This window comes from Panulirus ornatus, chromosome 10 (genome assembly GCF_036320965.1).
Source record: "Panulirus ornatus isolate Po-2019 chromosome 10, ASM3632096v1, whole genome shotgun sequence".
Lineage (NCBI taxonomy): Eukaryota > Metazoa > Arthropoda > Malacostraca > Decapoda > Palinuridae > Panulirus > Panulirus ornatus.
The window spans coordinates 41,335,584-41,349,089 of NC_092233.1; the positions used below are offsets into that span (position 1 = coordinate 41,335,584).

The following is a 13,506-nucleotide window of genomic DNA, read 5'->3' on the forward strand; positions in this document are numbered from 1 at the left end:
GTAGCTAAATCGTGTAGTACTGGGTTACTGAACCAGGTAGAACTGGGTTATTGAGCCAGGTAGTAATGGGTTACTGAACCGTGTAGTACTGGATTACTGAACCAGGTAGTACTGGGTTATTGAACCAGATAGTACTGAGTTACTGAACCAGGTAGTACTGGGCTACTGAGCCAGGTAATACTGGCTTACTGAACCTGGCAGTACTGCCTTACTGAACCAGGTAGTACTGGGTTATTGAACCAGGTAGTGCTGAGTTACTGAACCAGATTGTACTGACTTACTGAACCAGATAGTAATGGGTTGCTGAATTAGGTAGTACTTCGTTGCTGAACCGGGTAGTACTGGGTTACTGAACCCGGTAGTACTGGGTTACTGAACCAGGTAGTACTGGGAGGACTGAACCAGTTAGTACTGGCTTACTGAACCAGTTAGTATTTCGTTACAGAATTAGTTAGTACTGGGGTTCTGAACCGTGTAGTACTGGGTTACTGAAGCAGGTATTACTAGGTTATTGAACCAGGTAGTACTAGGTTACTGTACCAAGTAGTACTTCGTTACTGAACCATGAAGTACTGGGTTACTCAACCAATTAGTACTGGGTTGCTGAACCAGGAAGTACTGGCTTGCTGAGCCAGATAGTAGTCGCTTACTAAACTAGGTAGTACTGGGCAAGTTAGTACTGGCTTACTGAACCAGGCAGAACTGGTTTACTGAACCAAGTAGTAATGGAATGCTGAACCGTGTATTACTGGGTTAATGAATCGGGTAGTACCGAGTTATTGAGCCAGGTAGTACTGGGTTAATGAACCGTGTCGTACAGGGTTACTGAACCAGGTAGTACTGGGTTACTGAACCAGGTAGTACTGCGCTACCGGAACAGGTAGTACTGGGTTACTGAACCAGGTAGTACTGGGTTACTGAAACAGTTAGCAATGGGTTATTGAACCAGGTAGTGCTACGGTTCTGAAACAGAAAGTACTAGGTTATTGAACCAGGTAGTACTGCGCTACTGAACCAGGTAGTACTGGGTTACTGAACCAGGTAGTACTGGGTTACTGAAACAGTTAGTAATGGGTTATTGAACCAGGTAGTACAACGTTACTGAACCAGGTAGTGCTAGGTTACTGAACCAGGTAGAACTGGGATGTTTAGCCAGGCAGTGCTGGGTTATTGAACCAGGTAGTACTGCCTTACTGTACCAGGTAATACTGGGTTACTGAACCGAGTAGTGCTGGGTTACTGAACCAAGTTGTACTGACTTACTGAATCAGATAGTAATGGGTTGCTGAACCAGGTAGTACTGGGTTACTGAACCGGGTAGTACTGGGTTACTGCACCAGGTTGTACTGACTTACTGAATCAGATAGTAATGGGTTACTGAGCCAGGTAGTACTGGGTTACTGAACCAGGTAGTACTGGGTTACTGAAACGGGTAGTACTGGGTTACTGAACCAGGTAGTACTGGGTTACTGAACCAGGGAGTACTGGCTTATTGATCTGAGTAGTACAGGGTTACTGAACCATGTAGTAATGGGTTATTGAATCAGGTAGTACTAGGTTACTGAACCAGGTAATACTAGGTTATTGAACCAGGTAGTACCGCGTTACTGAACCAGGTAGTACTGGGTTACTGAACCAGGTAGTACTGGGTTACCAAATCAGTTAGTAATGGGTTAGTGAACCAGGCAGTTCTACGTTACTGAACCAGGTAGTACTAGGTTATTGAACCAGGTAGAACTGGGCTATTTAGCTAGGCAGTACTGGGTTACTGAACCAGGTAGTACTTGGTTAATGAACCACTAAGTACTAGGTTATTGAACCAGGTAGTACTGGGTTATTGAACCAGGTAGTCCTGAGTTACTGAACCAGGTAATATTGGCTAGCTGAACCAGGTAATACTGGGTTACTGAGCCAGGTAGTACTGGGTTAATGAACCAGGTAGTACTGGGTTACTGAATCGGGTAGTACTGGGTTATTGAGCCAGGTAGCACTGGCTTACTAAACCAGGTAGTACTGGGTTACTGGACCAGGTTGTACTGGGTTACTGAACCAGGTAGTACTGGGTTACTGAACCAGGTAGTACTAGGTTATTGAACCAGGAAGTATTGGGTTACTAAACCAGGTAGTACTGGGTTACTGAACCAGGTAGTACTGGGTTACTGAACCAGTTAGTACTTGGTTACTGAACCAGGTAGTACTACGTTACTAAACCAGGTAGGACTAGGTTACTGAATCCGGTAGAACTGGGTTATATAACCAGGCAGTACTGGGTTAATGAACCAGGTAGTACTGGCTTACTGAACCTGGTAGTACTAGGTTACTGAACTAGATGGTACTGGGTTACTGAGCCAGCTAGTACTGGGTTACTGAACCAGGTAGTACTGGGTTACTGAATGTGGTAGTAATGTGTTATTGAGCCAGCTAGTACTGGGTTACTGAACCAGGTAGTATTATGTTACTGAACCAGGTAGTACTGGGTTACTGAACCAGGTAGTACTTCGTTACTAAACCAGGTAGTGCTGGGTTACTGAACCAGGTAGTACTGGGTTGCTGAACCAGGTAGTACTTCGTTACTGACCCGGGTAGTTCTGGGTTACTGAACCAGGTAGTACTGGGTTACTGAACCAGGTAATACTGGGTTACTGAACCAGGTAGTACTGGGTTACTGAACCATGTAGTACTGGGATACTGAACCGGGTAGTACTGGATTACTGAACCAGGTAGTACTGGAATATTGAACCAGGGTAGTTCTGGGATACTGAACCAGGTAGTACAAGGTTACTGACCCACGTAGTACTGGGTTAATGAACCAGATAGTTCTGATTTATTGAACCAGGTAGTACTGGGTTGCTGCACCAGGTGGTACTGGGTTGCTGAACCAGGTAGTACTGGGTTACTGAACCAGGTAGTACTTCGTTACTGAACCAGGTAGTACTGGATTACTGAACCAGGTCGTACTAGGTTACTGAACCAGGTTGTACTCGCTTACTGAACCAGGTAGTACTGGTTTAGTGAACCAGATAGTACTTTCTTAATGAACCAGGTAGTACTGGGTTACTGAACCAGGTAGTAGTGGATTACTGAATCGGGTAGTACCTGCTTATTGAACCAGGTAGTACTTCGTTACTGAACCAGGAAGTACTGGGTTACTAAGCCAGGTAGTACTGGATTACTGAGCCAGGTAGTACTGGGTTACTGAACCAGGTAGTACTTCTTTAGTGAACCAGGTAGTACTGGGTTACAGAAACGGGTAGTACTGGGTTACTTAACCAGGTAATACTGGGTTACTGAGCCGGGTAGTACTTGGCTTCTGAACCAGGTAGTACTAGGTTACTGAACCAGGTAGTACTGGCTTGCTGAACCAGGTAGTACTGGGTTACTGAACCAGGTAGTACTGCGTTACTGAACCAGATAGTAATGGGTTACTGAACCAGGTAGCACTGGGTTGATGAACCAGGTAGTGCTGGGTTACTGAGCCACGTAATACTGGGTTGCTGAACCGGGTAGTACTGGGTTACTGAATCAGATAGTACTGGCTTACTGAACCAGGTAGTAATGGGCTACTGAACCAGGTAGTACTGGGTTACTAAACCAGGTAGTACTGGGTTACTCAACCAAGTAGACCTCAGTGATTATGTGCGTTAATGCTATTCATTTCACATTTAGTGCATGATAAGTGAACGGGCAGGAATGACTTCCAGAGCTCAGTAGAACTAAGTGATTAAAGCGGTTAGTTCTGGTTTACAAAAGCAGGTTTTAGTGTGTTGTCTAACTGGACAACACTGACCAACTGAACTGGAAAGAGCCAACGCGAGAGATTCTGGTCCATTGCTAGATGTGTTCAACTCCTGGCCTGCACCACCTGGTGAAAACTTGTTAAACTCGTTAGAGAGATGCATCTCTACATTTGTGACCTTAACCTGGGAAATACCTTCCTCGCCTGCACTTACGGCTGTTCTACGTATGATGTCGAACCTGATCTGCATTAATCCTCATATCTCAAAGCGTAAACAGTAAACACGTAGTGGAGATTACGTCAGATGTGTTTACTACGTGGTGAACCCCCACGCGATGTTGGTGTGCGCCTCACTAAGCCTCGCCCAGCAACACCACGCACCCAGGCTCTCCCTACCTGCTAATGGTTTCGTCATGATCTGACCCCCAGCTGCTCGAAGGGGCCGCTTAAGTGTACTATCCTTCTTTACATAGGTTTCGATCCTTTATCTATGGTGGTATGATCTTTCAGTGGATTTAACTAATCTCTCAGTTGAATACCTCTCAAATGCGAGATGAATATGCTAGAGCTCACGGCACAGTTCAAATCTGCGCGTGGATAGACTGGCTGGCCCTCAGAAGGGTAAACAGTGTGATACTGAATGCGGAATCATCTGATTGTCTTCATGTGTCTAGTGGAGTTCCACAAGGCTCAGTCCCGGGACCTACACTGTTCATCATATACATCATTAACCTAAAGACACCAGTAACATCTCAAAATTTGGCGACGACAGGAAATTAGGAAAGACAACCAACTCAGAAGATGACTGACAAGATTCAGATAGATTTTGATAAACTGATGTAGTGGACACTGACATGATTGATGGATTTCAGTATTGGTAAATGCAATTTAATGCACAATGCTGCCAAGATATGAATTATGAATACAAAATACTTGTGACCCATGTACTACAAGCTAAACTAGACGAAGAACCTTGTGGTAATTATCAGTAATTACCTTAAATATGGTAAACAACGTACAGCTACATATCTTTGTTTTACGTTGGAGGTTCCAGTCACGGACAAGAGTCCACATCAAGGCCTGGCCTTAATTGAAATATGAACGGAAAAAAGAAGAGGTGGGTTGATTAGAAAGGGTAGTGAGTGGTGGGATGAAGAAGTAAGAGTATTAGTGAAAGAGAAGAGAGAGGCATTTGGACGATTTTTGCAGGGAAAAAATGCAATTGAGTAGGAGATGTATAAAAGAAAGAGACAGGAGGTCAAGAGAAAGGTGCAAGAGGTGAAAAAAAGGGCAAATGAGAGTTGGGGTGAGAGAGTATCACTAAATTTTAGGGAGAATAAAAAGATGTTCTGGAAGGAGGTAAATAAAGTGCGTAAGACAAGGGAGCAAATGGGAACTTCAGTGAAGGGCGCAAATGGGGAGGTGATAACAAGTAGTGGTGATGTGAGAAGGAGATGGAGTGAGTATTTTGAAGGTTTGTTGAATGTGTTTGATGATAGAGTGGCAGATATAGGGTGTTTTGGTCGAGGTGGTGTGCAAAGTGAGAGGGTTAGGGAAAATGATTTGGTAAACAGAGAAGAGGTAGTGAAAGCTTTGCGGAAGATGAAAGCCGGCAAGGCAGCAGGTTTGGATGGTATTGCAGTGGAATTTATTAAAAAAGGGGGTGACTGTATTGTTGACTGGTTGGTAAGGTTATTTAATGTATGTATGACTCATGGTGAGGTGCCTGAGGATTGGCGGAATGCGTGCATAGTGCCATTGTACAAAGGCAAAGGGGATAAGAATGAGTGCTCAAATTACAGAGGTATAAGTTTGTTGAGTATTCCTGGTAAATTATATGGGAGGGTATTGATTGAGAGGGTGAAGGCATGTACAGAGCATCAGATTGGGGAAGAGCAGTGTGGTTTCAGAAGTGGTAGAGGAGGTGTGGATCAGGTGTTTGCTTTGAAGAATGTATGTGAGAAATACTTAGAAAAGCAAATGGATTTGTATGTAGCATTTTTTTTTTTTTTTTTTTTTTTTCATACTATTCGCCATTTCCCGCGATAGCGAGGTAGCGTTAAGAGCAGAGGACTGGGCCTTTGAGGGAATATCCTCACCTGGCCCTCTTCTCTGTTCCTTCTTTTGGAAAATTAAAAAAAAAAAAACGAGAGGGGAGGATTTCCAGCCCCCCGCTCCCTTCCCTTTTAGTCGCCTTCTACTTCCCACGTATTCCCTGCGTGTCGTAGAAGGCGACTAAAAGGGAAGGGAGCGGGGGGCTGGAAATCCTCCCCTCTCGTTTTTTTTTTTTTAATTTTCCAAAAGAAGGAACAGAGAAGAGGGCCAGGTGAGGATATTCCCTCAAAGGCCCAGTCCTCTGCTCTTAACGCTACCTCGCTATCGCGGGAAATGGCGAATAGTATGAAAAAAAAAAAAAAAAAATTTATGGATCTGGAGAAGGCATATGATAGAGTTGATAGAGATGCTCTGTGGAAGGTATTAAGAATAGATGGTGTGGGAGGAAAGTTGTTAGAAGCAGTGAAAAGTTTTTATCGAGGATGTAAGGCATGTGTACGTGTAGGAAGAGAGGAAAGTGATTGGTTCTCAGTGAATGTAGGTTTGCGGCAGGGGTGTGTGATGCCTCCATGGTTGTTTAATTTGTTTATGGATGGGGTTGTTAGGGAGGTGAATGCAAGAGTTTTGGAAAGAGGGGCAAGTATGAAGTCTGTTGGGGATGAGAGAGCTTGGGAAGTGAGTCAGTTGTTGTTCGCTGATGATACAGCGCTGGTGGCTGATTCATGTGAGAAACTGCAGAAGCTGGTGAATGAGTTTGGAAAAGTGTGTGGAAGAAGAAAGTTAAGAGTAAATGTGAATAAGAGCAAGGTTATTAGGTACAGTAGGGTTGAGGGTCAAGTCAATTGGGAGGTGAGTTTTAATGGAGAAAAACTGGAGGAAGTGAAGTGTTTTAGATATCTGGGAGTGGATCTGGCAGCGGATGGAACCATGGAAGCGGAAGTGGATCATAGGGTGGGGGAGGGGGCGAAAATCCTGGGGGCCTTGAAGTATGTGTGGAAGTCGAGAACATTATCTCGGAAAGCAAAAATGGGTATGTTTGAAGGAATAGTGGTTCCAACAATGTTGTATGGTTGCGAGGCGTGGGCTATGGATAGAGTTGTGCGCAGGAGGATGGATGTGCTGGAAATGAGATGTTTGAGGACAATGTGTGGTGTGAGGTGGTTTGATCGAGTGAGTAACGTAAGGGTAAGAGAGATGTGTGGAAATAAAAAGAGCGTGGTTGAGAGAGCAGAAGAGGGTGTTTTGAAGTGGTTTGGGCACATGGAGAGGATGAGTGAGGAAAGATTGACCAAGAGGATATATGTGTCGGAGGTGGAGGGAACAAGGAGAAGAGGGAGACCAAATTGGAGGTGGAAAGATGGAGTGAAAAAGATTTTGTGTGATCGGGGCCTAAACATGCAGGAGGGTGAAAGGAGGGCAAGGAATAGAGTGAATTGGAGCGATGTGGTATACCGGGGTTGACGTGCTGTCAGTGGATTGAATCAGGGCATGTGAGGCGTCTGGTGTAAACCATGGAAAGCTGTGTAGGTATGTATATTTGCGTGTGTGGACGTATGTATATACATGTGTATGGGGGGGGGGTTGGGCCATTTCTTTCGTCTGTTTCCTTGCGCTACCTCGCAAACGCGGGAGACAGCGACAAAGTATAATAAAAAAAAATAAAGGGAAAGTATTTACGAATTTTGAAGGAAGTGAAAAACCTGTCTTTTAAGATGTGCCAGTTCATGAAAGGGTAAAGAGCTCCAAAGCTTTGAGGTGCAGGAAAAGAAAGATTTATCAAAACGGCTCAAATACAATAAAGCCAACAGGGTGTTAGGTTTCATAGCTAGAAACGTAAACTAGAAAGCTGAAGATACGATGCTCACCCTTTATAATACACTAGTTAGACCCTATGTGGAGTACGCCGTTCAGTTCTGATCAAATCCAGCTAAAGATGACGAGAAACTTGAGTGAATTCAAAATAACCAAACTAATTCTCTCACACAGAAATGATATGAAAAAACTCAAAAGATATCAAAACAAAACAAACGCAAAACAACGGGGAAAACTGATTGAAGGTTTTAAGATATTAGATGATTTTCACAACATATCATACGAAACTTTATACGTACATCTGATGAACAGAAGTTATGATATGAATTGTAAAAGGAGAGAAAAGTAATAACAATGTGGGCAATAGTGTTGGATCACTGGAGGAAGCTACCTCTCATATTTGCAGTAAATGCAAATATTCTGAATACTTTTTAAATGAAGACTAAACAAATATTTCCCTTGTGTCCAACATCAGTAAAGATATCAAGTTTAATCTTGCCTTTCTTCTTCAGTCTCCAGCCACAGAGCAGATGTTCTCATAATATATTATAAGGAGCTATATCCAGTTCACACTCTCCTACAAAATTTCCATGGCAGTATCTACCCCAACACTGCATGGAATTTTATTTGCTTCCATTTTCCTGCCGGCGGTTGAGCCGGAGGGTGAGGAGGTGGATGAGGAGGTGGGTGAGGAGGAGGTACCTTCTGCTTTGTTATCCTGTTTCTCCTAATTTCTGTAGGATGTCACAACTAACAACCACAATGTGGGCCATCAGGTCACCTGTTATCTATCTTTCCCATGCACTTCCGATTGCTATGACCCTTGAGGACGAAGGTGTGGTGGTGATGTTATAAGTTTATAAAAGAAGAATTCACAGAATTACTTGTCAATCCAAACGTGATTCTTAAATCCCTTGTCGTCAGGAATATTACTGGAAGATTTTTACCTACTGGAATATACTGAATCAGATAAACCTGCTGGAATCTTCTGTAACCTGAATATCCAGAAATGGATATTCTGCCGAATATTTGATCATTGAGAAAGTCAGATTTGTCGCATAACACGTGCCCTCACCTGCTGGTATTGGCCACGTTGCTCGGATGGAGGAGCACCAGCCTCGTCGTATCCTGCAGTAGCTGCCTCCTCCTCCTCACGCTTGGCCTTCTCTATCTGCTCCAGGGCGTGTGGAGGGATGGGGTGTGGATTGACAGGTGCGACGGGCAGCATGTCGGACGACGGACGAAAGCCGTTCTCGTCTGCCACGTAGGTCATCTCGTGCACAGTGCCGTCAGGGTGGGTGAAGCTGAGGATAGAGGGCAGATTATCGACCTAATATCCATCGCTGGGGTAGGGTCAACATTTTGCTATCAGATCTACAAGTGTTTGTTTACAAGAGAGATATCTGGTGATGCGCATCTAACATAACACAAGATGTAAGATTTCTTTTGTGGAAGGAAAGGTTTCATTCAAGCATTATGTTCGAGAGTGTAATATAATCTTTAGGTTTAAAACAAGAGCTAATATTATTCATAATGTTATCAGATTAATAAAGAGGATTATCAATCAGGTTAAGCCTGGAAATCATAAAAAAGATTATCATTTGATACCAATTTATGCGACACCAGTTGGAACTGAGCCATGGTGATCCTGACGCCTCACTGTATTGTGAACAACGTTTCTCTTCTTTTCAGAATAGAATTTCTAATTGGATAGAATTGATTATCATGAAAATCAATCTGTACTTTTTTCAGATAAAAGTAAATGAAACTTTAGTATACTATTGTTAGTATACTATTTGTTCAAGTTTTAACTCCCGGTTCTATCATAAGAGAATATTGCTACTGTAACGTGAGTAACGTTAGAATGCTAACCTTACCATATTGCTACTGTTACGTGAGCAACATTAGAATGCTAACCTTACCATATTGCTACTGTTACGTGAGCAACATTAGAATGCTAACCTTACCATATTGCTACTGTTACGTGAGCAACATTAGAATGCTAACCTTACCATATTGCTACTGTTACGTGAGCAACATTAGAATGCTAACCTTACCATATTGCTACTGTTACGTGAGCAACATTAGAATGCTAACCTTACCATATTGCTAAGATACATGAATCTGGAATGAAAGGGAAGTAACTGATTCTTACCATTTTCATCAACACCAAACTGGACTTGCCCCTGGACTGACATAATTATGTATGTAAGCAGGGCTGTATGTTTGATATTGGCTCTGATCAGTACGTACTTGACACTCCATTATTTTCTTCCTACCGGAGGTAAAGCAGTCTTGCAGGTGTAGGAATTCCCAGAAAAGGGAAACCACAGCTCCCTATCCACATCCAGGTCCCACACACCTTTCATGGTTTACCCCAGACGTTTCACATGCCCCGGGTTAGTCCACTGACAGCACGTCGACCCAGGTATACTACATCATTCCAATTCACTCTATCTCGTGCACGCCTCTCACCGTCCTGTATGTTCAAGCCTCCATTGCTCAAAATTTTTTTTCACTTCATCCTTCCACCTCCACTTTGGTCTCCCGTTTCTCCTTGTTCCCTCCGTCTATGACACATATATCTTCTTTGTCAATCTTTCCTCACTCACTCATATGTCCAAACCATTTCATCACACCCATCTTCTCTCTCAACCACACTCTTTTTATTAATACACTTCTCTCTTTCCTTTACATAACTTATTTGATTAAACCTCCTTACACTCCATATGTCCTCAAACATTTCATTTCCAACATATCCATCCTCCTCTGCACAGCCTTATCTATAGCCCATGCCTCGCAACCATATAACATTGTTGGAACTACTATTCCTTCAAACATACCTATTTTTGCTCTCCGAGATAACGTTCTCTCTTTCCACACAATTAATATCGCTCCCAGAACCTTCGCCTCCTCCCCCACCCAATGATTGACTTTCACTTCCATGGCTCCATTCGCTGCATTGTCTACTCCCATATATCTGAAACACTTCACTTCCTCCAAGTTTTCTTCATTCAAACTCAAGCCCCAGCTAAGTTGTCCCCTAACCCTGAGGAACCTAATAAACTTGCTGTTATTCACATTCACTTTCAACTTTCTCACTTCACACATTCTTTCAATCTGTCACCAACTTCTGCAGTTTCTCATTCAAATCAGCCACCAGAGCTGTATCATAAACAATCAACAACTGACTCTCATACCCAACAGACTGCATACTTGCCCCTCTCTCGAAGACTGTCGCATTTACCTTCCTCACTAACCCATCCATAAACAAACTGAACACCCATGGTGACATCCCACACCCCTGCCGTAGACAAACCTTCCACTGGAACCTTTCACTCTCACCTCCTCCTACTTGTACACATGCCTTACACCGCTTCTAGCGGCTTACATCCCACACCAATTACTCTTAAGACCTTCCACAAAGCATCTCTATCAACTTTATTATATGCCTTCTCCAGATCCATAAATGCTACATACAAGTCCATCTGTTTTCTAAATATATCTCACATATGTCATTGAAAGCAAACACCTTATCTACACAAACTCTGCTACTTCCGAAACCACACTGCTCCCCCACAGTCTAATGTTCTGTACATGCATTTCCAGTCGTGTTTCTGCAGGCCACTGGTGACTCATCTGTCTAGGTTTGTGCTTTCAAAAAGAAGATATTGCACTTCACAAACAATGAAAATAGCCGTTTGCAAACCTTTTTGTTTCAAATGCTGCGTAGAGCACTGACACATATATACTGTACGTAATGACATGCGAGAATGATGGAACAACTACGGAAAATAATGAAATTCCGAAAATATTTGCATTCAGTGTGCAAAAAATACATAATATACAGATATTATATCCCATGGGACAAGATCTTTGTTGACAGGTGTTCTCCAAGTGGTTAGTACCTTTAGTAAGCCCACTAGTGGGTAAGATATCGTATTATAATATCATAAACAATGTACACCTACTTAACAAGCTTAATGACATCCAGGATGATTTTGATTTCAAACTGGTAAGTTTTGATGTTTCATCTTTGTTCACAAAAGTTCCAGTTGATGACCTTTTAGAATATTTGGTTGATGTCTTGGATAATATTGATTTACCTGTTTCAAATTCTGTGTTTATTGAATTGATAAAATTGTGTATAAAAGATTGTGGATTTCAGTTTAATGGGGAATATTATGCTCAGAAATTCGGTATGGCAATGGGTAACCCTCTTTTACCTGTATTAAGTAATCTTTATGTGGAACTCTCTGAAACAATGTTGCTAATGCAATTTGGTTTAGGTATGTAGATGATGTTCTTTGTGTTTGGCCAACAAATGAAAATGTACAAACATTTCTCTCTTTACTTAACAATTTAATACTTTCCATCAAATTTACTGTAGAAAATGAAAATAATGTTGTGTTACCATTTCTAGATTGCATGATTCATAAGGATGGAAACATGTTTAAGTTTAGCATATACAGAAAACTTACCAATGTATGCTCATATATCCATTATTATTCATCTCAACATGACAGTTAAATTTTCATCATTTCAATCTATGTTTCCTAGGGCATTACGTATTTCCAGTCCAAAATCTATTGATTATGAGTTTGAGAAGATATATTCAATTTGGTCCAACTCAAAGTATCCTAGATCTTTCACTGATAAATCCCTTAAGTTGGCAAAGAAATAATTTTATAGAGATGAACCCGAACCTCCCCTTGACACCAAGAACCTTTTAGTTCTCCCTTTTAGTGATAATTCTACATTACTTTTGCATGTTGCTAAATCCATTAATGTAAATGAAGCCTTCAGCAATAACAATAGTATAATGAATATCTTAATCAAAAAGTCACCAGAAAATTCTGCCAGCTGTGTTTACATAATACCATGGAAAAATTGTAATATGTTGTAAGTTGGGCAGACTGGTAAGAATCTTTATGTTAGACTTAAGCAACTTAGATATAGTTTAAGAATAGGACAAGAATCAAATGCTTTATGTAATCATGTTAAAGATTATGACTATTGTATTGACTAGAGTAATGCCAGTTCAGTTATTAAGTGTAACTCTACCACGAGAAATATAATTGAATCTTCTAATATCTAATACACAGAGAATTGTAACATTGATATTAGTGATGGTCTATACAATTTGGAAAGCTTTATTATAGACAAAGTTTGTAAACAATCCCCTTTCTTGTCCACATGGAAATCTTATGACAGGCATATTGACAGACTCGAACACACCAACACGAACACCACCATCTGGTAACGCTTGTTTACCAATGGCGTCTCAGCTACGTCCGTTCCTTGTATATCAAGTGACTGTTCTACGTCTTCTATCTCATCCTTGTATCTCTCCAGACGATGTGATCATTACATAAATGTGCACTTGGAACTTTATCGTGTTTCATCAAGCTATTTATATCCTCCATAAGGCCATAACTCGAATACGTCTTATGTTTAGTCACCGCTCCTAAAGAAGCAGAGAGAGCTAATAAAAAAGGTCCAGATGAGGGCGATTAAGATGGAACTGGAATTCAGAGAGCCGAGTTACAGAGGAAGGCCAAAGGCTTAAAATTTGCCAACCTTGGAAAAGAAAATAGTGAAGGATGACCTAATGTTTGTAAAACAGATCGATAAAGTGGACAATGAATAGTTCTTCGAGAGTCATAGGAATAGACCAGCTAGAAACTTGTTACAAAGAATGTAAAGTGTTGTGATGGTGTTACTGATGCATGAATGGAACATGGCCGAGGACATGGTTAATGCAGACACTTTATATCACTTTGAGAAGTTGTTTGATAGTAAAGAATGTTCAACAGATGTGGCAACACGAGTGTAAGACTCTCTCACATTGCATTACAAACGGAGAGTTCCAAACTGGCAATTTTATACACGCGCGCACACAC

General features: G+C 41.8%; 1 protein-coding gene across 1 annotated transcript in view; it reads right to left on the bottom strand.

Annotated features, from left to right (window-relative positions):
* The window catches only part of LOC139750686 (uncharacterized), a 125,340-nt gene that overhangs the window by 10,201 nt on the left and 101,633 nt on the right, over positions 1–13,506 (bottom strand). The window contains exon 3 of the mRNA XM_071665367.1: positions 8,679–8,907. Within this exon, the coding sequence (XP_071521468.1) occupies positions 8,679–8,907 (229 nt within the window). The remainder of the gene's footprint in view (positions 1–8,678; positions 8,908–13,506) is intronic.